This window comes from Somniosus microcephalus, chromosome 3 (assembly GCF_052327205.1).
Source record: "Somniosus microcephalus isolate GS21.2 chromosome 3, FLI_Smic_1.0, whole genome shotgun sequence".
NCBI lineage: Eukaryota > Metazoa > Chordata > Chondrichthyes > Squaliformes > Somniosidae > Somniosus > Somniosus microcephalus.
The window spans coordinates 164512006-164535608 of record NC_140989.1 but is presented as its reverse complement, the minus strand read 5'-3'; the positions used below and the strand labels follow the sequence as shown (position 1 = coordinate 164535608).

At 58.2% G+C, this 23603-nt stretch overlaps 1 protein-coding gene across 2 annotated transcripts in view; it reads left to right on the top strand.

The window, feature by feature from the left end:
- sash1a (SAM and SH3 domain containing 1a) overlaps positions 1-23603 on the top strand; it is a 189912-nt gene that overhangs the window by 151974 nt on the left and 14335 nt on the right. For both annotated transcript variants that reach the window (XM_085981852.1, XM_085981851.1), the window contains exons 17-18: positions 3494-4605; positions 5866-5997. In XM_085981852.1, coding sequence (XP_085837978.1) covers positions 3494-4605; positions 5866-5997 — 1244 coding nt within the window. The remainder of the gene's footprint in view (positions 1-3493; positions 4606-5865; positions 5998-23603) is intronic.

The following is a 23603-nucleotide window of genomic DNA, read 5'->3' as shown; positions in this document are numbered from 1 at the left end:
CATCGACAGTACTATCAAGCAGCACTTACTCACCAATAACCTGCTCACTGATACCCAGTTTGGGTTCCGCCAGGACCACTCAGCTCCTGACCTCATTACAGCCTTGGTCCAAACATGGACAAAGGAGCTGAATTCCAGGGGTGAGGTGAGAGTGACTGCCCTTGACATCAAGGCAGCGTTTGACCGAGTGTGGCATCAAGAACCCAATTAGAACTGAAGTCAGTGGGAATCGGGCGGGGGGGGTGGAACTCTCCACTGGCTGGAGCCATACCTAGCACAAAGGAAGATGGTTGTGGTGGTTGAAGGTCAATCATCACATCCCAGGATATCGCTGCAAGAGTTCCTCAGGGCAGTGTCCTGGGCCCAACCATCTTCAGCTGCTTCATCAGTGACCTTCCCTCCAACATAAGGTCAGAAATGGGGATGTTCGCTGATGACTGCACAGTGTTCAGTGCCATTCACAACTCCTCCGATAATGAAACAGTCCATGCCCGCATGCAACAAGACCTGGACGACGTTTGGGCTTGGGCTGATAAGTGGCAGGTAATATTCGCGCCACAGAAGTGCCAGGCAATGATTATCTGCAACAAGCAAGAGTCTAACCACAGCCCCATGACATTTAATGGCATTACCATCGCCGAATACCCCCACCATCAACATCCTGGGGGCCACCATTGACCAGAAACTTAACTGGACCAGCCACATAAATACTGTGGCAACAAGAGCAGGTCAGAGGCTAGGTATTCTGCGGCGAGTGTCTCACCTCCTGACTCCCCAAAGCCTTTCTACAAGGCACAAATAAGGAGTGTGACGGAATACTCTCCACTTGCCTGGATGAGTGCAGCTCCAACAACACTCCTACCACCTTAAACATTCACTCCTTCCACCACCGGCATACCGTGGCTGCAGTGTGTACCATCTACAAGATGCACTGCAGCAACTCGCCAAGGCTTCTTCATCAGCACCTCCCAAACCCGCGACTTCTTCCACCTAGAAGGACAAGGGCAGCAGGCACATGGGAACACCACCACCTCCAAGTTCCCCTCCAAGTCACACACCATCCTGACTTAGATACATAGATACATAGAAGATAGGAGCAGGAGTAGGCCATTCGGCCCTTCGTGCCTGCTCCGCCATTCGATGAGATCATGGCTGATCCTTTAATTCAGTATCCCGTCCCCGCCTTCTCTCCGTAACCCTTAACCCCTTTTGCCCGTAGAAATATATCTAATTCCCTCTTAAATATATTTAATGAGCTGGCGTACACTGCCCTCTGTGGCAATGAGTTCCACAGGTTCACCACTCTCTGAGTGAAGAAATTCCCCCTCATCTCTGTCCTAAATGGTTTAGCCCTTATCCTTAAATTATGTCCTCTAGTTCTGTTCTCACCCGCCAAGGGAAACATTCCTTCTGCATCCAGTCTGTCTAGACCTGTCAGAATTTTATACACTTCTATGAGGTCTTAGAACTATATCACCGATCCTTCATTGTCGCTGGGTCAAAATCCTGCAACTCCCTACCTAACAGCACTGTGGGAGTACCTTCACCACACGGACTGTAGCGGTTCAAGAAGGCGGCTCACCACCACCTTCTCGAGGGCAGTTAGGGATGGGCAACAAATGCTGGCCTTGCCAGCAACACCCACATCCCTTAAAAATGAATTTAAAAAAATATTACAAGGCTGCTCCATATTACAGCGCTGCTCCATATTACAGCGCAGCTCCATATAACAGCGCTGCTCCATATTACAGCGCAGCTCCATATCACAGCGCTGCTCCATATCACAGCGCTGCTCCATATGTCAGCGCTGCTCCATATGTCAGCGCTGCTCCATATGTCAACGCTGCTCCATATGTCAACGCTGCTCCATATCACAGCGCTGCTCCATATGTCAACGCTGCTCCATATGTCAACGCTGCTCCATATGACAGCGCTGCTCCATATGTCAACGCTGCTCCATATGTCAACGCTGCTCCATATGTCAACGCTGCTCCATATGACAGCGCTGCGCCATACGTCAGCGCTGCTCCATACGACAGCGCTGCTCCATACGTCAGCGCTGCTCCATACGTCAACGCTGCTCCATATGTCAACGCTGCTCCATATGTCAACGCTGCTCCATATGTCAACGCTGCTCCATATCACAGCGCTGCTCCATATGTCAACGCTGCTCCATATGTCAACGCTGCTCCATATGACAGCGCTGCGCCATACGTCAGCGCTGCTCCATACGTCAGCGCTGCTCCATACGTCAGCGCTGCTCCATACGTCAGCGCTGCTCCATACGTCAGCGCTGCTCCATATGACAGCGCTGCTCCATATTACAACACATCAATATTACAGCATTGCTCCATATTATGGGTTGAATTACCCGCATGATGACCCAATTTCCATTCGGGGGGAGGGAATGTCTTCTGCTGAGCACTGAGGAGGCTCCCTGAGATTTCTGCCATGCGCACCAGCTGATAGGCCCAACATAGACCATGGCTGCCGAGAGCAAGGTGGGCCCCTTTGTGTGCCAAATAAGGACCAAAACAGCTGAGGGAGGATTGGTAATTGATCTTGGGGGGAATTGATCATTTAATATGACCAGAATTTTAAAATTTGGATGGTACAGCATTATTCCTTTTAATTTCCTCTTTGGCCCGTTAACAGCCTTTGGCTCCCCCAAGTAGTGTGACAAGAAAGACTAGCAGAAAACTGAATGGAGCCCTTGTTCCAAGAAAAGAGTCAATGAAAGCGCTTCAAAAAAGTCTTTGGTACGTCCATGGGCGCAAGATTCCCTTAGCGCAGGAAGCTAGATGGAAGCCTCCATTGCACCTGCTCTCCAAGGAGAACACTGGGCCAAGGAGCTGAATTGATGTTTCACTTGGGCTGCATATGTTGATCCTTTCCAACCCCATTGAATTTCTCCAACTTGTTCATTTTTGACATGGGGATGGACCTACAAAAGGACAACCTGCCAAACACTGAGGGTCGGCGATAGTTGTGAGAACTTGACCTGTGCTGTTCAGAAACAGTGGCAAAGGCTATACAGGGTCAGAGGGTACATTTCCCACAATGCTGTTCTAGCAAGAGTCGGGTTTGGTGCTGCTGACCAATTGAAGGAAAGGATTTGCATTTATATATAAGAACATACGAAAATGACAGGCAGGAAATATTGACCAGGTCACCAGGGAGAACTCACCTGTTCCCCTTCAAAATCGTACCTTGGGATCCTTTACACCCATCTGAGAGGGCATACTGGCATCTCGGTTTAACGTCTCATCTGCAAAATGGCACCTCTGATAGTGCAGCGCACTGGTAGTGTGAGCCTGGATTAGGTGCTCAAGTCTCATGAGTGGGCCTTGAATCCACAACCTTCTGGTTCAGATGGGAGTGTTCTAAAGCTGACACCTTAGCATTATTCCTGCCATCAGTTGGGTAAGACTGCTTCTAACTCAGATTATTGTGTTTGTATTATCAGCAATTCTAACTTTTTTCTTGTCTTTAGGAAAAAGCAGAAAGTCTTGGTCATTAGTATCCACGGGATTATTGGAAAACCCTGAGTCACAGTTCAAGTGCCCACCATCAAACTATCCGGCACTTCACCTGACAAACTCTATTGAAAATTTACACTTTGGGGAAGATAAAGAAAAGTACATTGCTAAGCCTCAGGCCCCATGCAATTCCCTAAGGTCTGTCTACGTACAGTTTGGTTACGATGGCCATTCAGTGCCTCTCAGAAGGACAAGTTGGCAGAAGTTGCAGGTTAGCGTAAGTTGTGAGGACTTGGCACAATTCTGTGCCGTCCAGAAGCAGTGGCAAAGATCTCGCTCTTTAGATGATTTGCACAGTGAAGCTAGTTCTCCATCAAACACCGTTTCGGATACAGGAACACATGCTGCTCCGCCTCAGCAAGGCAAATTCGGTGTGGAGCCAGAAATCAAGAAAAGCTCCAGCGTGAGGCCTCACAGCTGCAGTACAAGAGAACTCTGCAGACCAAGTGCAGTTCCTTGTGTGACTGCAGAAACACGTACAGCACAAATCAATGCTACATGTCTTCAAACTACACAATTAAAGGACCTAGTCTCAAACCCACTTAAGTTCTCAGAAGAGAAGAATGTCCCATCTCCGATTACAAAGTGCAACCTGCCCAATCAAACCACAGTACCCCCACCTCTGAGCATTCAGCAAAGCCGCCATTTTACAGAAGGATGTCGAGACAAAGCAGGGATCTGTAATTCAACAGAAAGCAAGGAGCTTCTGACTGAAAACAGGGCACATTCTAAAAACCCTTCCCAGCCACCTCCAGTGCCTGCCAAGAAATGCAGAGAGTATATGAGAAATGGAATCCATCCCGTGCCTCATATTTTGAACAAGTCAAACCCTTCCATCACTAGTAGGTACGGATTGGCCACTAACTTGCATGTTCAATGTTCCACTGCAGAGCCGGCCAGCTCATCCTTGGCCACTCAACCCCCTTGCTTACAGCTGGGAGTTAAGTTGTGTTCCGTATCTGGAAGAAAGGCCCCCCGGATGAGAGAAGCAGAACTGGAAACATTAATAGAAAACAAGTTAGAATCAGAAGCAATTGATCTCACTGAGAAACCCTACTCTGACAAGGTATGAACAAAGCTGGTTATTCCTCTTGGGGAACAAGTGTGTCCTATGGCTAGTACTGAGCCCATGAGCCCAATTCAAGGATGTGTGAACCTTCGATAGAATTGAAGCGTAGACTTGCCATAAGAATTGAAGCGTAGACGCACCAGTCAGACCTGAAATGGAGGCCCTGAAGTTCCTGTGAAGGCTTTGGGAAGGGTAGATCTGTGGTGGAGTAGACCTTCTGATCACCACTGCTGACGTCCCTGATAGGGTTGCCAACTCTAGTTGGACGTATTCTGGAAGGTTCCATCACATGACCTGCTGCAGCCAACTGCCCTTCCACCACACTTGCCACTATGAGTCGCCCGACACATTCATCCTCACATGGTACATGGGGTAGAATCCTGCTCCGGGGACCCCTGTGTGCCCTTGCCCTCAGCATTCTATTCCTCAATGTCACCATAGTTGAATATTCTTCCTTCCTGCTGCTCCTCATCATCATCTTCCTCCTGGCCATCCTCCTCTGCCCCTCATTGCTGCACTGGATCTTTAGGATAGGAGGGGCTAAGCTACGAATGGGTGAGTATTGCTCGCTTGGGATTAGGGGGTGTAAGCTTATGGCTTTGAGATGCTTCACAGGGATGCTGCGGTGACTGTGTAGGTCTGCACTCATTAACCTGCCCGCACCGCGCAGTTGCTTTGTTTTCTACCCAGGCCTCCTCTACCACATCGCGTTGCCACGAAACCGCTCCATCAAACACAGAGCATCCTGGGCATCACCAGTGAAAACTTCAGGGCGCAAAGCGCCTAGCTCGCAATTTGAGTCAGAGTCAGCATCTGGAGCCACAGGTGGCTGTCGAGCGAGGGGGTGGTGGTGGGCGATGGGGGGCCGCCTCACTCCGCTGTTGTCTCGGCAGCACAACAGAGATCCTGGAATTCTGACCCCTCCCCTTAAAGTCTCACCTCGCCGGTAACAAAGATGGCAACTCATTAAATATGTAATGCAGTTACCAGACCAGAAAATACTCAATGCCAACATACATGGCAAAGATTAGCGATTGGTTGAAAGAACCATGTGCCTGTGAAGGTACCAACCAAGTGTCAGATTGACTAAATGTGAGCCACTCAAATGCAGTTTGGTTTGATCAGTAAATACCAGGGAGGAACGAGCTTAGCAGCAGGAAACAGAACAATCAGCTGGCTCAGTTTTTGTCATTTTTTATTAAAAACTCGTCATAATTCTTTCCTGATGGGACCTTGTTCTTTTTTACCATGTTTCAGCATGGCCGCTGTGGGATTCCGATCGTGCTGATAAAGAGATATGCAGATGACCTAGAACGCTCTGCAGAGCATGTGGCTGTGGCTATGGACCTTGTGAGAGTTAAACAGCTCCGCAAGCAGCATCGTATGGCAGTGAGTATTGTAGTCGATAAACATCATTGTATGACAGTGAGCACCGTAGACTGTAAGCAGCATCGTGTGCCAGTGCGTACCACAGTAAGTATAATTGTACGGCAGTGCATATCGTAGCCCCTTCATCCTCTCCCCCTGTCCCTTCATCCTCTCCCCCTGTCCCTTCATCCTCTCCCCCTGTCCCTTCATCCTCTCCCCGTGTCCCTTCATCCTCTCCCCCTGTCCCTTCATCCTCTCCCCCTGTCCCTTCATCCTCTCCCCCTGTCCCTTCATCCTCTCCCCGTGTCCCTTCATCCTCTCCCCGTGTCCCTTCATCCTCTCCGCGTGTCCCTTCATCCTCTCCCCCTGTCCCTTCATCCTCTCCCCCTGTCCCTTCATCCTCTCCCCCTGTCCCTTCATCCTCTCCCCCTGTCCCTTCATCCTCTCCCCGTGTCTCTTCATCCTCTCCCCCTGTCTCTTCATCCTCTCCCCGTGTCCCTTCATCCTCTCCCCCTGTCCCTTCATCCTCTCCCCCTGTCCCTTCATCCTCTCCCCCTGTCCCTTCATCCTCTCCCCCTGTCCCTTCATCCTCTCCCCCTGTCCCTTCATCCTCTCCCCGTGTCCCTTCATCCTCTCCCCGTGTCCCTTCATCCTCTCTCCCTGTCCCTTCATCCTCTCCCCGTGTCCCTTCATCCTCTCCCCCTGTCCCTTCATCCTCTCTCCCTGTCCCTTCATCCTCTCTCCCTGTCCCTTCATCCTCTCCCCCTGTCCCTTCATCCTCTCCCCGTGTCCCTTCATCCTCTCCCCGTGTCCCTTCATCCTCTCCCCCTGTCCCTGCATCCTCTCCCCTGTCCCTTCATCCTCTCCCCCTGTCCCTTCATCCTCTCCCCCTGTCCCTTCATCCTCTCCCCCTGTCCCTTCATCCTCTCCCCGTGTCCCTTCATCCTCTCCCCCTGTCCCTTCATCCTCTCACCGTGTCCCTTCATCCTCTTCCCCTGTCCCTTCATCCTCTTCCCCTGTCCCTTCATCCTCTCCCCCTGTCCCTTCATCCTCTCCCCCTGTCCCTTCATCCCCTCTCCCTGTCCCTTCATCCTCTCCCCGTCCCTTCACCCTCTCCCCCGTCCCTTCATCCTCTCCCCCTGTCCCTTCATCCTCTCCCCCTGTCCCTTCATCCTCTCCCCCTGTCCCTTCATCCTCTCCCCGTGTCTCTTCATCCTCTCCCCCTGTCCCTTCATCCTCTCTCCCTGTCCCTTCATCCTCTCCCCCTGTCCCTTCTTCCTCTCCCCCTGTCCCTTCATCCTCTCCCCCTGTCCCTTCATCCTCTCCCCCTGTCCCTTCATCCTCTCCCCCTGTCCTTTCATCCTCTCCCCGTGTCCCTTCATCCTCTCCCCGTGTCCCTTCATCCTCTCCCCGTGTCCCTTCATCCTCTCCCCGTGTCCCTTCATCCTCTCCCCCTGTCCCTTCATCCTCTCCCCCTGTCCCTTCATCCTCTCCCCCTGTCCCTTCATCCTCTCCCCGTGTCCCTTCATCCTCTCCCCCTGTCCCTTCATCCTCTCCCCCTGTCCCTTCATCCTCTCCCCGTGTCCCTTCATCCTCTCCCTGTCCCTTCATCCTCTCCCCCTGTCCCTTCATCCTCTCCGTGTCCCTTCATCCTCTCCCCGTGTCCCTTCATCCTCTCCCCCTGTCCCTTCATCCTCTCCCCCTGTCCCTTCATCCTCTCCCCGTCCCTTCATCCTCTCCCCCTGTCCCTTCATCCTCTCCCCCTGTCCCTTCATCCTCTCCCCCTGTCCCTTCACCCTCTCCCCGTGTCCCTTCATCCTCTCCCCCTGTCCCTTCATCCTCTCCCCCTGTCCCTTCATCCTCTCCCCGTGTCCCTTCATCCTCTCCCCGTGTCCCTTCATCCTCTCCCCGTGTCCCTTCATCCTCTCCCCGTGTCCCTTCATCCTCTCCCCGTGTCCCTTCATCCTCTCCCCGTGTCCCTTCATCCTCTCCCCGTGTCCCTTCATCCTCTCCCCGTGTCCCTTCATCCTCTCCCCGTGTCCCTTCATCCTCTCCCCGTGTCCCTTCATCCTCTCCCCGTGTCCCTTCATCCTCTCCCCGTGTCCCTTCATCCTCTCCCCGTGTCACTTCATCCTCTCCCCGTGTCCCTTCATCCTCTCCCCGTGTCCCTTCATCCTCTCCGCGTGTCCCTTCATCCTCTCCCCCTGTCCCTTCATCCTCTCCCCCTGTCCCTTCATCCTCTCCCCCTGTCCCTTCATCCTCTCCCCCTGTCCCTTCATCCTCTCCCCGTGTCTCTTCATCCGCTCCCCCTGTCTCTTCATCCTCTCCCCGTGTCCCTTCATCCTCTCCCCCTGTCCCTTCATCCTCTCCCCCTGTCCCTTCATCCTCTCCCCCTGTCCCTTCATCCTCTCCCCCTGTCCCTTCATCCTCTCCCCCTGTCCCTTCATCCTCTCCCCGTGTCCCTTCATCCTCTCCCCGTGTCCCTTCATCCTCTCTCCCTGTCCCTTCATCCTCTCCCCGTGTCCCTTCATCCTCTCCCCCTGTCCCTTCATCCTCTCTCCCTGTCCCTTCATCCTCTCTCCCTGTCCCTTCATCCTCTCCCCCTGTCCCTTCATCCTCTCCCCCTGTCCCTTCATCCTCTCCCCGTGTCCCTTCATCCTCTTCCCCTGTCCCTTCATCCTCTTCCCCTGTCCCTTCATCCTCTCCCCCTGTCCCTTCATCCTCTCCCCCTGTACCTTCATCCTCTCCCCCTGTCCCTTCATCCCCTCTCCCTGTCCCTTCATCCTCTCCCCGTCCCTTCACCCTCTCCCCCGTCCCTTCATCCTCTCCCCCTGTCCCTTCATCCTCTCCCCCTGTCCCTTCATCCTCTCCCCCTGTCCCTTCATCCTCTCCCCGTGTCCCTTCATCCTCTCCCCGTGTCCCTTCATCCTCTCTCCCTGTCCCTTCATCCTCTCCCTGTGTCCCTTCATCCTCTCCCCCTGTCCCTTCATCCTCTCCCCGTGTCCCTTCATCCTCTCCCCGTGTCCCTTCATCCTCTCCCCGTGTCCCTTCATCCTCTCCCCGTGTCCCTTCATCCTCTCCCCCTGTCCCTTCATCCTCTCCCCGTGTCTCTTCATCCTCTCCCTCTGTCCCTTCATCCTCTCTCCCTGTCCCTTCATCCTCTCCCCCTGTCCCTTCTTCCTCTCCCCCTGTCCCTTCATCCTCTCCCCCTGTCCCTTCATCCTCTCCCCCTGTCCCTTCATCCTCTCCCGCTGTCCCTTCATCCTCTCCCCGTGTCCCTTCATCCTCTCCCCGTGTCCCTTCATCCTCTCCCCGTGTCCCTTCATCCTCTCCCCGTGTCCCTTCATCCTCTCCCCCTGTCCCTTCATCCTCTCCCCCTGTCCCTTCATCCTCTCCCCCTGTCCCTTCATCCTCTCCCCCTGTCCCTTCATCCTCTCCCCCTGTCCCTTCATCCTCTCCCCGTGTCCCTTCATCCTCTCCCCGTGTTCCTTCATCCTCTCCCCGTGTCCCTTCATCCTCTCCCCCTGTCCCTTCATCCTCTCCCCCTGTCCCTTCATCCTCTCCCCATGTCCCTTCATCCTCTCCCCCTGCCCCTTCATCCTCTCCCCGTCCCTTCATCCTCTCCCCCTGTCCCTTCATCCTCTCCCCCTGTCCCTTCATCCTCTCCCCGTGTCCCTTCATCCTCTCCCGGTCCCTTCATCCTCTCCCGCGTCCCTTCATCCTCTCCCCCTGTCCCTTCATCCTCTCCCCGTGTCCCTTCATCCTCTCCCTGTCCCTTCATCCTCTCCCCCTGTCCCTTCATCCTCTCCGTGTCCCTTCATCCTCTCCCCGTGTCCCTTCATCCTCTCCCCCTGTCCCTTCATCCTCTCCCCCTGTCCCTTCATCCTCTCCCCCGTCCCTTCATCCTCTCCCCCTGTCCCTTCATCCTCTCCCCCTGTCCCTTCATCCTCTCCCCGTGTCCCTTCATCCTCTCCCCGTGTCCCTTCATCCTCTCCCCGTGTCCCTTCATCCTCTCCCCGTGTCCCTTCATCCTCTCCCCGTGTCCCTTCATCCTCTCCCCGTGTCCCTTCATCCTCTCCCCGTGTCCCTTCATCCTCTCCCCGTGTCCCTTCATCCTCTCCCCGTGTCCCTTCATCCTCTCCCCGTGTCCCTTCATCCTCTCCCCGTGTCCCTTCATCCTCTCCCCGTGTCCCTTCATCCTCTCCCCGTGTCCCTTCATCCTCTCCCCGTGTCCCTTCATCCTCTCCCCCGTCCCTTCACCCTCTCCCCGTGTCCCTTCATCCTCTCCCCCTGTCTCTTCATCCTCTCCCCCTGTCCCTTCATCCTCTCCCCCTGTCCCTTCATCCTCTCTCCCTGTCCCTTCATCCTCTCCCCCTGTCCCTTCATCCTCTCCCCCGTCCCTTCATCCTCTCCCCCTGTCCCTTCATCCACTCCCCCTGTCCCTTCATCCTCTCCCCCTGTCCCTTCATCCTCTCTCCCTGTCCCTTCATCCTCTCCCCTGTCCCTTCATCCTCTCCCCCTGTCCCTTCATCCTCTCCCCGTGTCCCTTCATCCTCTCCCCGTGTCCCTTCATCCTCTCCCCGTGTCCCTTCATCCTCTCCCCGTGTCCCTTCATCCTCTCCCCGTGTCCCTTCATCCTCTCCCCGTGTCCCTTCATCCTCTCCCCCGTCCCTTCACCCTCTCCCCGTGTCCCTTCATCCTCTCCCCCTGTCTCTTCATCCTCTCCCCCTGTCCCTTCATCCTCTCCCCGTGTCCCTTCATCCTCTCCCCGTGTCCCTTCATCCTCTCTCCCTGTCCCTTCATCCTCTCCCCGTGTCCCTTCATCCTCTCCCCGTGTCCCTTCATCCTCTCCCCGTGTCCCTTCATCCTCTCCCCCGTCCCTTCACCCTCTCCCCGTGTCCCTTCATCCTCTCCCCCTGTCTCTTCATCCTCTCCCCCTGTCCCTTCATCCTCTCCCCGTGTCCCTTCATCCTCTCTCCCTGTCCCTTCATCCTCTCCCCCTGTCCCTTCATCCTCTCCCCCGTCCCTTCATCCTCTCCCCCTGTCCCTTCATCCACTCCCCCTGTCCCTTCATCCTCTCCCCCTGTCCCTTCATCCTCTCTCCCTGTCCCTTCATCCTCTCCCCTGTCCCTTCATCCTCTCCCCCTGTCCCTTCATCCTCTCCCCGTGTCCCTTCATCCTCTCCCCGTGTCCCTTCATCCTCTCCCCGTGTCCCTTCATCCTCTCCCCGTGTCCCTTCATCCTCTCCCCGTGTCCCTTCATCCTCTCCCCGTGTCCCTTCATCCTCTCCCCGTGTCCCTTCATCCTCTCCCCCGTCCCTTCACCCTCTCCCCGTGTCCCTTCATCCTCTCCCCCTGTCTCTTCATCCTCTCCCCCTGTCCCTTCATCCTCTCCCCGTGTCCCTTCATCCTCTCTCCCTGTCCCTTCATCCTCTCCCCCTGTCCCTTCATCCTCTCCCCCGTCCCTTCATCCTCTCCCCCTGTCCCTTCATCCACTCCCCCTGTCCCTTCATCCTCTCCCCCTGTCCCTTCATCCTCTCTCCCTGTCCCTTCATCCTCTCCCCTGTCCCTTCATCCTCTCCCCCTGTCCCTTCATCCTCTCCCCGTGTCCCTTCATCCTCTCCCCGTGTCCCTTCATCCTCTCCCCGTGTCCCTTCATCCTCTCCCCGTGTCCCTTCATCCTCTCCCCGTGTCCCTTCATCCTCTCCCCGTGTCCCTTCATCCTCTCCCCCGTCCCTTCACCCTCTCCCCGTGTCCCTTCATCCTCTCCCCCTGTCTCTTCATCCTCTCCCCCTGTCCCTTCATCCTCTCCCCGTGTCCCTTCATCCTCTCTCCCTGTCCCTTCATCCTCTCCCCCTGTCCCTTCATCCTCTCCCCCGTCCCTTCATCCTCTCCCCCTGTCCCTTCATCCACTCCCCCTGTCCCTTCATCCTCTCCCCCTGTCCCTTCATCCTCTCTCCCTGTCCCTTCATCCTCTCCCCTGTCCCTTCATCCTCTCCCCCTGTCCCTTCATCCTCTCCCCGTGTCCCTTCATCCTCTCCCCGTGTCCCTTCATCCTCTCCCCGTGTCCCTTCATCCTCTCCCCGTGTCCCTTCATCCTCTCCCCGTGTCCCTTCATCCTCTCTCCGTGTCCCTTCATCCTCTCCCCGTGTCCCTTCATCCTCTCCCCGTGTCCCTTCATCCTCTCCCCCTGTCCCTTCATCCTCTCCCCCGTCCCTTCATCCTCTCCACCTGTCCCTTCATCCTCTCCCCCTGTCCCTTCATCCTCTCTCCCCCTGTCCCTTCATCATCTCCCCGTGTCCCTTCATCCTCTCCCCCTGTCCCTTCATCCTCTCCCCGTGTCCCTTCATCCTCTCCCCCTGTCCCTTCATCCTCTCCCCGTGTCCCTTCATCCTCTCCCCGTGTCCCTTCAACCTCTCCCCGTGTCCCTTCATCCTCTCCCCGTGTCCCTTCATCCTCTCCCCGTGTCCCTTCATCCTCTCCCCGTGTCCCTTCATCCTCTCCCCGTGTCCCTTCATCCTCTCCCCGTGTCCCTTCATCCTCTCCCCCTGTCCCTTCATCCTCTCCCCCTGTCCCTTCATCCTCTCCCCCTGTCCCTTCATCCTCTCCCCGTGTCCCTTCATCCTCTCCCCGTGTCCCTTCATCCTCTCCCCGTGTCCCTTCATCCTCTCCCCGTGTCCCTTCATCCTCTCCCCCTGTCCCTTCATCCTCTCCCCCTGTCCCTTCATCCTCTCCCCCTGTCCCTTCATCCTCTCCCCCTGTCCCTTCATCCTCTCCCCCTGTCCCTTCATCCTCTCCCCCTGTCCCTTCATCCTCTCTCCCTGTCCCTTCATCCTCTCTCCCTGTCCCTTCATCCTCTCCCCTGTCCCTTCATCCTCTCCCCTGTCCCTTCATCCTCTCCCCCTGTCCCTTCATCCTCTCCCCCTGTCCCTTCATCCTCTCCCCCTGTCCCTTCATCCTCTCCCCCTGTCCCTTCATCCTCTCCCCCTGTCCCTTCATCCTCTCCCCCTGTCCCTTCATCCTCTCCCCGTGTCCCTTCATCCTCTCCCCGTGTCCCTTCATCCTCTCCCCGTGTCCCTTCATCCTCTCCCCGTGTCCCTTCATCCTCTCCCCGTGTCCCTTCATCCTCTCCCCGTGTCCCTTCATCCTCTCCCCCTGTCCCTTCATCCTCTCCCCGTGTCCCTTCATCCTCTCCCCGTGTCCCTTCATCCTCTCCCCGTGTCCCTTCATCCTCTCCCCGTGTCCCTTCATCCTCTCCCCGTGTCCCTTCATCCTCTCCCCGTGTCCCTTCATCCTCTCCCCGTGTCCCTTCATCCTCTCCCCCGTCCCTTCACCCTCTCCCCGTGTCCCTTCATCCTCTCCCCCTGTCTCTTCATCCTCTCCCCCTGTCCCTTCATCCTCTCCCCGTGTCCCTTCATCCTCTCTCCCTGTCCCTTCATCCTCTCCCCCTGTCCCTTCATCCTCTCCCCCGTCCCTTCATCCTCTCCCCCTGTCCCTTCATCCACTCCCCCTGTCCCTTCATCCTCTCCCCCTGTCCCTTCATCCTCTCTCCCTGTCCCTTCATCCTCTCCCCTGTCCCTTCATCCTCTCCCCCTGTCCCTTCATCCTCTCCCCGTGTCCCTTCATCCTCTCCCCGTGTCCCTTCATCCTCTCCCCGTGTCCCTTCATCCTCTCCCCGTGTCCCTTCATCCTCTCCCCGTGTCCCTTCATCCTCTCCCCGTGTCCCTTCATCCTCTCCCCGTGTCCCTTCATCCTCTCCCCCGTCCCTTCACCCTCTCCCCGTGTCCCTTCATCCTCTCCCCCTGTCTCTTCATCCTCTCCCCCTGTCCCTTCATCCTCTCCCCGTGTCCCTTCATCCTCTCTCCCTGTCCATTCATCCTCTCCCCCTGTCCCTTCATCCTCTCCCCCGTCCCTTCATCCTCTCCCCCTGTTTCTTCATCCACTCCCCCTGTCCCTTCATCCTCTCCCCCTGTCCCTTCATCCTCTCTCCCTGTCCCTTCATCCTCTCCCCTGTCCCTTCATCCTCTCCCCCTGTCCCTTCATCCTCTCCCCGTGTCCCTTCATCCTCTCCCCGTGTCCCCTCATCCTCTCCCCGTGTCCCTTCATCCTCTCCCCGTGTCCCTTCATCCTCTCCCCGTGTCCCTTCATCCTCTCCCCGTGTCCCTTCATCCTCTCCCCCGTCCCTTCACCATCTCCCCGTGTCCCTTCATCCTCTCCCCCTGTCTCTTCATCCTCTCCCCCTGTCCCTTCATCCTCTCCCCGTGTCCCTTCATCCTCTCTCCCTGTCCATTCATCCTCTCCCCCTGTCCCTTCATCCTCTCCCCCGTCCCTTCATCCTCTCCCCCTGTTTCTTCATCCACTCCCCTGTCCCTTCATCCTCTCCCCCTGTCCCTTCATCCTCTCCCCGTGTCCCTTCATCCTCTCTCCCTGTCCCTTCATCCTCTCCCCCTGTCCCTTCATCCTCTCCCCCGTCCCTTCATCCTCTCCCCCTGTCCCTTCATCCACTCCCCTGTCCCTTCATCCTCTCCCCCTGTCCCTTCATCCTCTCTCCCTGTCCCTTCATCCTCTCCCCTGTCCCTTCATCCTCTCCCCCTGTCCCTTCATCCTCTCCCCGTGTCCCTTCATCTCTCCCCGTGTCCCTTCATCCTCTCCCCGTGTCCCTTCATCCTCTCCCCGTGTCCCTTCATCCTCTCCCCGTGTCCTTTCATCCTCTCCCCGTGTCCCTTCATCCTCTCCCCCGTCCCTTCACCCTCTCCCCGTGTCTCTTCATCCTCTCCCCCTGTCCCTTCATCCTCTCCCCGTGTCCCTTCATCCTCTCCCCCTGTCCCTTCATCCTCTCCCCCGTCCCTTCATCCTCTCCCCCTGTCCCTTCATCCACTCCCCCTGTCCCTTCATCCTCTCCCCCTGTCCCTTCATCCTCTCTCCCTGTCCCTTCATCCTCTCCCCTGTCCCTTCATCCTCTCCCCCTGTCCCTTCATCCTCTCCCCGTGTCCCTTCATCCTCTCCCCGTGTCCCTTCATCCTCTCCCCGTGTCCCTTCATCCTCTCCCCGTGTCCCTTCATCCTCTCCCGTGTCCCTTCATCCTCTCTCCGTGTCCCCTTCATCCTCTCCCCGTGTCCCTTCATCCTCTCCCCGTGTCCCTTCATCCTCTCCCCCGTCCCTTCATCCTCTCCCCCGTCCCTTCATCCTCTCCACCTGTCCCTTCATCCTCTCCCCCTGTCCCTTCATCCTCTCTCCCCCTGTCCCTTCATCATCTCCCCGTGTCCCTTCATCCTCTCCCCCTGTCCCTCATCCTCTCCCCGTGTCCCTTCATCCTCTCCCCGTGTCCCTTCATCTCTCCCCCTGTCCCTTCATCCTCTCCCCCTGTCCCTTCATCCTCTCCCCCTGTCCCTTCATCCTCTCCCCCTGTCCCTTCATCCTCTCCCCCTGTCCCTTCATCCTCTCCCCCTGTCCCTTCATCCTCTCTCCCTGTCCCTTCATCCTCTCTCCCTGTCCCTTCATCCTCTCCCCTGTCCCTTCATCCTCTCCCCTGTCCCTTCATCCTCTCCCCCTGTCCCTTCATCCTCTCCCCCTGTCCCTTCATCCTCTCCCCCTGTCCCCTTCATCCTCTCCCCTGTCCCTTCATCCTCTCCCCCTGTCCCCTTCATCCTCTCCCCCTGTCCCTTCATCCTCTCCCCGTGTCCCTTCATCTCTCCCCGTGTCCCTTCATCCTCTCCCCGTGTCCCTTCATCCTCTCCCCGTGTCCCTTCATCCTCTCCCCGTGTCCCTTCATCCTCTCCCCGTGTCCCTTCATCCTCTCCCCGTGTCCCTTCATCCTCTCCCCCTGTCCCTTCATCCTCTCCCCGTGTCCCTTCATCCTCTCCCCGTGTCCCTTCATCCTCTCCCCGTGTCCCTTCATCCTCTCCCCGTGTCCCTTCATCCTCTCCCCGTGTCCCTTCATCCTCTCCCCGTGTCCCTTCATCCTCTCCCCGTGTCCCTTCATCCTCTCCCCGTGTCCCTTCATCCTCTCCCCCGTCCCTTCACCCTCTCCCCGTGTCCCTTCATCCTCTCCCCCTGTCTCTTCATCCTCTCCCCCTGTCCCTTCATCCTCTCCCCGTGTCCCTTCATCCTCTCTCCCTGTCCCTTCATCCTCTCCCCCTGTCCCTTCATCCTCTCCCCCGTCCCTTCATCCTCTCCCCCTGTCCCTTCATCCACTCCCTCTGTCCCTTCATCCTCTCCCCCTGTCCCTTCATCCTCTCTCCCTGTCCCTTCATCCTCTCCCCTGTCCCTTCATCCTCTCCCCCTGTCCCTTCATCCTCTCCCCGTGTCCCTTATCCTCTCCCCGTGTCCCTTCATCCTCTCCCCGTGTCCCTTCATCCTCTCCCCGTGTCCCTTCATCCTCTCCCCGTGTCCCTTCATCCTCTCCCCGTGTCCCTTCATCCTCTCCCCCGTCCCTTCACCCTCTCCCCGTGTCCCTTCATCCTCTCCCCCTGTCTCTTCATCCTCTCCCCCTGTCCCTTCATCCTCTCCCCGTGTCCCTTCATCCTCTCTCCCTGTCCATTCATCCTCTCCCCCTGTCCCTTCATCCTCTCCCCCGTCCCTTCATCCTCTCCCCCTGTTTCTTCATCCACTCCCCCTGTCCCTTCATCCTCTCCCCCTGTCCCTTCATCCTCTCTCCCTGTCCCTTCATCCTCTCCCCTGTCCCTTCATCCTCTCCCCCTGTCCCTTCATCCTCTCCCCGTGTCCCTTCATCCTCTCCCCGTGTCCCTTCATCCTCTCCCCGTGTCCCTTCATCCTCTCCCCGTGTCCCTTCATCCTCTCCCCGTGTCCCTTCATCCTCTCCCCGTGTCCCTTCATCCTCTCCCCCGTCCCTTCACCATCTCCCCGTGTCCCTTCATCCTCTCCCCCTGTCTCTTCATCCTCTCCCCCTGTCCCTTCATCCTCTCCCCGTGTCCCTTCATCCTCTCTCCCTGTCCCTTCATCCTCTCCCCCTGTCCCTTCATCCTCTCCCCCGTCCCTTCATCCTCTCCCCCTGTCCCTTCATCCACTCCCCCTGTCCCTTCATCCTCTCCCCCTGTCCCTTCATCCTCTCTCCCTGTCCCTTCATCCTCTCCCCTGTCCCTTCATCCTCTCCCCCTGTCCCTTCATCCTCTCCCCGTGTCCCTTCATCCTCTCCCCGTGTCCCTTCATCCTCTCCCCGTGTCCCTTCATCCTCTCCCCGTGTCCCTTCATCCTCTCCCCCTGTCCCTTCATCCTCTCCCCGTGTCCCTTCATCCTCTCCCCCTGTCCCTTCATCCCCTCCCCCGTCCCTTCATCCTCTCCCCGTGTCCCTTCATCCTCTCCCCCTGTCCCTTCATCCTCTCCCCCGTCCCTTCATCCTCTCCACCTGTCCCTTCATCCTCTCCCCCTGTCCCTTCATCCTCTCTCCCCCTGTCCCTTCATCATCTCCCCGTGTCCCTTCATCCTCTCCCCCTGTCCCTTCATCCTCTCCCCGTGTCCCTTCATCCTCTCCCCCTGTCCCTTCATCCTCTCCCCGTGTCCCTTCATCCTCTCCCCGTGTCCCTTCATCCTCTCCCCGTGTCCCTTCATCCTCTCCCCGTGTCCCTTCATCCTCTCCCCGTGTCCCTTCATCCTCTCCCCGTGTCCCTTCATCCTCTCCCCGTGTCCCTTCATCCTCTCCCCGTCCCTTCATCCTCTCCCCCTGTCCCTTCATCCTCTCCCCCTGTCCCTTCATCCTCTCCCCCTGTCCCTTCATCCTCTCCCCGTGTCCCTTCATCCTATCCCCGTGTCCCTTCATCCTCTCCCCCTGTCCCTTCATCCTCTCCCCCTGTCCCTTCATCCTCTCCCCCTGTCCCTTCATCCTCTCCCCCTGTCCCTTCATCCTCTCCCCCTGTCCCTTCATCCTCTCCCCCTGTCCCTTCATCCTCTCCCCCTGTCCCTTCATCCTCTCTCCCTGTCCCTTCATCCTCTCTCCCTGTCCCTTCATCCTCTCCCCTGTCCCTTCATCCTCTCCCCTGTCCCTTCATCCTCTCCCCCTGTCCCTTCATCCTCTCCCCCTGTCCCTTCATCCTCTCCCCCTGTCCCTTCATCCTCTCCCCCTGTCCCTTCATCCTCTCCCCCTGTCCCTTCATCCTCTCCCCCTGTCCCTTCATCCTCTCCCCGTGTCCCTTCATCCTCTCCCCGTGTCCCTTCATCCTCTCCCCGTGTCCCTTCATCCTCTCCCCGTGTCCCTTCATCCTCTCCCCCTGTCCCTTCATCCTCTCCCCGTGTCCCTTCATCCTCTCCCCCTGTCCCTTCATCCTCTCCCCCTGTCCCTTCATCCTCTCCCCCTGTCCCTTCATCCTCTCCCCCTGTCCCTTCATCCTCTCCCCCTGTCCCTTCATCCTCTCCCCCTGTCCCTTCATCCTCTCCCCCTGTCCCTTCATCCTCTTCCCATGTCCTTTCATCCTCTCCCCCTGTCCCTTCATCCTCTCTCCCTGTCCCTTCATCCTCTCCCCGTCTCCCTTCATCCTCTCCCCCTGTCCCTTCATCTCCTCCCCTGTCCCTTCATCCTCTCCCCGTGTCCCTTCATCCTCTCCCCCTGTCCCTTCATCCTCTCCCCCGTCCCTTCATCCTCTCCCCCGTCCCTTCATCCTCTCCCCCTGTCCCTTCATCCTCTCCCCCTGTCCCTTCATCCTCTCTCCCCCTGTCCCTTCATCATCTCCCCGTGTCCCTTCATCCTCTCCCCCTGTCCCTTCATCCTCTCCCCCTGTCCCTTCATCCTCTCCCCCTGTCCCTTCATCCTCTCCCCGTGTCCCTTCATCCTCTCCCCCTGTCCCTTCATCCTCTCCCCCTGTCCCTTCATCCTCTCCCCCTGTCCCTTCATCCTCTCCCCCTGTCCCATCATCCTCTCCCCCTGTCCCTTCATCCTCTCCCCCCTGTCCCTTCATCCTCTCCCCCTGTCCCTTCATCCTGTCCCCTGTCCCTTCATCCTGTCCCCCTGTCCCTTCATCCTCTCCCCGTGTCCCTTCATCCTCTCCCCGTCTCCCTTCATCCTCTCCCCCTGTCCCTTCATCCTCTCCCCGTGTCCCTTCATCCTCTCCCCCTGTCCCTTCATCCTCTCCCCCTGTCCCTTCATCCTCTCCCCCTGTCCCTTCATCCTCTCCCCCTGTCCCTTCATCCTCTTCCCATGTCCCTTCATCCTCTCCCCCTGTCCCTTCATCCTCTCTCCCTGTCCCTTCATCCTCTCCCCGTCTCCCTTCATCCTCTCCCCCTGTCCCTTCATCTCCTCCCCTGTCCCTTCATCCTCTCCCCGTGTCCCTTCATCCTCTCCCCCTGTCCCTTCATCTTCTCCCCCGTCCCTTCATCCTCTCCCCCATCCCTTCATCCTCTCCCCCGTCCCTTCATCCTCTCCCCCTGTCCCTTCATCCTCTCCCCCTGTCCCTTCATCCTCTCTCCCCCTGTCCCTTCCTCATCTCCCCGTGTCCCTTCATCCTCTCCCCCTGTCCCTTCATCCTCTCCCCGTCCCTTCATCCTCTCCCCCTGTCCCTTCATCCTCTCCCCGTGTCCCTTCATCCTCTCCCCCTGTCCCTTCATCCTCTCCCCCTGTCCCTTCATCCTCTCCCCCTGTCCCTTCATCCTCTCCCCCGTCCCTTCATCCTCTCCCCCTGTCCCTTCATCCTCTCCCCCTGTCCCTTCATCCTCTCCCCCTGTCCCTTCATCCTCTCCCCGTGTCCCTTCATCCTCTCCCCCTGTCCCTTCATCCTCTCCCCGTCTCCCTTCATCCTCTCCCCCTGTCCCTTCATCCTCTCCCCCTGTCCCTTCATCCTCTCCCCGTGTCCCTTCATCCTCTCCCCGTGTCCCTTCATCCTCTCCCCGTGTCCCTTCATCCTCTCCCCCGTCCCTTCATCCTCTCCCCCTGTCCCTTCATCCTCTCCCCGTGTCCCTTCATCCTCTCCCCGTGTCCCTTCATCCTCTCCCCGTGTCCCTTCATCCTCTCCCCGTGTCCCTTCATCCTCTCCCCGTGTCCCTTCATCCTCTCCCCGTGTCCCTTCATCCTCTCCCCCTGTCCCTTCATCCTCTCCCCCTGTCCCTTCATCCTCTCCCCCTGTCCCTTCATCCTCTCCCCCTGTCCCTTCATCCTCTCCCCCTGTCCCTTCATCCTCTCCCCCTGTCCCTTCATCCTCTCCCCCTGTCCCTTCATCCTCTCTCCCTGTCCCTTCATCCTCTCTCCCTGTCCCTTCATCCTCTCTCCCTGTCCCTTCATCCTCTCCCCTGTCCCTTCATCCTCTCCCCTGTCCCTTCATCCTCTCCCCCTGTCCCTTCATCCTCTCCCCCTGTCCCTTCATCCTCTCCCCCTGTCCCTTCATCCTCTCCCCCTGTCCCTTCATCCTCTCCCCCTGTCCCTTCATCCTCTCCCCGTGTCCCTTCATCCTCTCCCCGTGTCCCTTCATCCTCTCCCCGTGTCCCTTCATCCTCTCCCCGTGTCCCTTCATCCTCTCCCCGTGTCCCTTCATCCTCTCCCCGTGTCCCTTCATCCTCTCCCCCTGTCCCTTCATCCTCTCCCCGTGTCCCTTCATCCTCTCCCCGTGTCCCTTCATCCTCTCCCCGTGTCCCTTCATCCTCTCCCCGTGTCCCTTCATCCTCTCCCCGTGTCCCTTCATCCTCTCCCCGTGTCCCTTCATCCTCTCCCCGTGTCCCTTCATCCTCTCCCCCGTCCCTTCACCCTCTCCCCGTGTCCCTTCATCCTCTCCCCCTGTCTCTTCATCCTCTCCCCCTGTCCCTTCATCCTCCCCCCTTGTCCCTTCATCCTCTCTCCCTGTCCCTTCATCCTCTCCCCCTGTCCCTTCATCCTCTCCCCCTGTCCCTTCATCCTCTCCCCCGTCCCTTCATCCTCTCCCCCTGTCCCTTCATCCACTCCCCCTGTCCCTTCATCCTCTCCCCCTGTCCCTTCATCCTCTCTCCCTGTCCCTTCATCCTCTCCCCTGTCCCTTCATCCTCTCCCCCTGTCCCTTCATCCTCGCCCCGTGTCCCTTCATCCTCTCCCCGTGTCCCTTCATCCTCTCCCCGTGTCCCTTCATCCTCTCCCCGTGTCCCTTCATCCTCTCCCCGTGTCCCTTCATCCTCTCCCCGTGTCCCTTCATCCTCTCCCCCGTCCCTTCACCCTCTCCCCGTGTCTCTTCATCCTCTCCCCCTGTCTCTTCATCCTCTCCCCCGTCCCTTCATCCTCTCCCCCTGTCCCTTCATCCACTCCCCCTGTCCCTTCATCCTCTCCCCCTGTCCCTTCATCCTCTCTCCCTGTCCCTTCATCCTCTCCCCTGTCCCTTCATCCTCTCCCCCTGTCCCTTCATCCTCTCCCCGTGTCCCTTCATCCTCTCCCCGTGTCCCTTCATCCTCTCCCCGTGTCCCTTCATCCTCTCCCCGTGTCCCTTCATCCTCTCCCCGTGTCCCTTCATCCTCTCCCCGTGTCCCTTCATCCTCTCCCCCGTCCCTTCACCATCTCCCCGTGTCCCTTCATCCTCTCCCCCTGTCTCTTCATCCTCTCCCCGTCCCTTCATCCTCTCCCCGTGTCCCTTCATCCTCTCTCCCTGTCCCTTCATCCTCTCCCCCTGTCCCTTCATCCTCTCCCCCGTCCCTTCATCCTCTCCCCCTGTCCCTTCATCCACTCCCCCTGTCCCTTCATCCTCTCCCCCTGTCCCTTCATCCTCTCTCCCTGTCCCTTCATCCTCTCCCCTGTCCCTTCATCCTCTCCCCCTGTCCCTTCATCCTCTCCCCGTGTCCCTTCATCCTCTCCCCGTGTCCCTTCATCCTCTCCCCGTGTCCCTTCATCCTCTCCCCGTGTCCCTTCATCCTCTCCCCGTGTCCCTTCATCCTCTCCCCGTGTCCCTTCATCCTCTCCCCGTGTCCCTTCATCCTCTCCCCGTGTCCCTTCATCCTCTCCCCCTGTCCCTTCATCCTCTCCCCGTGTCCCTTCATCCTCTCCCCCTGTCCCTTCATCCCCTCCCCCGTCCCTTCATCCTCTCCCCGTGTCCCTTCATCCTCTCCCCCTGTCCCTTCATCCTCTCCCCCGTCCCTTCATCCCCTCTCCACCTGTCCCTTCATCCTCTCCCCCTGTCCCTTCATCCTCTCCCCCTGTCCCTTCATCATCTCCCCGTGTCCCTTCATCCTCTCCCCCTGTCCCTTCATCCTCTCCCCGTGTCCCTTCATCCTCTCCCCCTGTCCCTTCATCCTCTCCCCGTGTCCCTTCATCCTCTCCCCGTGTCCCTTCATCCTCTCCCCGTGTCCCTTCATCCTCTCCCCGTGTCCCTTCATCCTCTCCCCGTGTCCCTTCATCCTCTCCCCGTGTCCCTTCATCCTCTCCCCGTGTCCCTTCATCCTCTCCCCCTGTCCCTTCATCCTCTCCCCCTGTCCCTTCATCCTCTCCCCCTGTCCCTTCATCCTCTCCCCCTGTCCCTTCATCCTCTCCCCGTGTCCCTTCATCCTCTCCCCGTGTCCCTTCATCCTCTCCCCCTGTCCCTTCATCCTCTCCCCCTGTCCCTTCATCCTCTCCCCCTGTCCCTTCATCCTCTCCCCCTGTCCCTTCATCCTCTCCCCCTGTCCCTTCATCCTCTCCCCCTGTCCCTTCATCCTCTCTCCCTGTCCCTTCATCCTCTCTCCCTGTCCCTTCATCCTCTCCCCTGTCCCTTCATCCTCTCCCCTGTCCCTTCATCCTCTCCCCCTGTCCCTTCATCCTCTCCCCCTGTCCCTTCATCCTCTCCCCCTGTCCCTTCATCCTCTCTCCCTGTCCCTTCATCCTCTCCCCGTCTCCCTTCATCCTCTCCCCCTGTCCCTTCATCTCCTCCCCTGTCCCTTCATCCTCTCCCCGTGTCCCTTCATCCTCTCCCCGTCTCCCTTCATCCTCTCCCCCTGTCCCTTCATCCTCTCCCCGTGTCCCTTCATCCTCTCCCCCTGTCCCTTCATCCTCTCCCCCTGTCCCTTCATCCTCTCCCCCTGTCCCTTCATCCTCTCCCCCTGTCCCTTCATCCTCTTCCCATGTCCCTTCATCCTCTCCCCCTGTCCCTTCATCCTCTCTCCCTGTCCCTTCATCCTCTCCCCGTCTCCCTTCATCCTCTCCCCCTGTCCCTTCATCTCCTCCCCCTGTCCCTTCATCCTCTCCCCGTGTCCCTTCATCCTCTCCCCCTGTCCCTTCATCCTCTCCCCCGTCCCTTCATCCTCTCCCCCGTCCCTTCATCCTCTCCCCCGTCCCTTCATCCTCTCCCCCTGTCCGTTCATCCTCTCCCCCTGTCCCTTCATCCTCTCTCCCCCTGTCCCTTCATCATCTCCCCCTGTCCCTTCATCATCTCCCCGTGTCCCTTCATCCTCTCCCCCTGTCCCTTCATCCTCTCCCCCGTCCCTTCATCCTCTCCCCCTGTCCCTTCATCCTCTCCCCCTGTCCCTTCATCCTCTCCCCCTGTCCCTTCATCCTCTCCCCGTGTCCCTTCATCCTCTCCCCCTGTCCCTTCATCCTCTCCCCGTCTCCCTTCATCCTCTCCCCCTGTCCCTTCATCCTCTCCCCCTGTCCCTTCATCCTCTCCCCCGTGTCCCTTCATCCTCTCCCCGTGTCCCTTCATCCTCTCCCCGTGTCCCTTCATCCTCTCCCCCTGTCCCTTCATCCTCTCCCCCTGTCCCTTC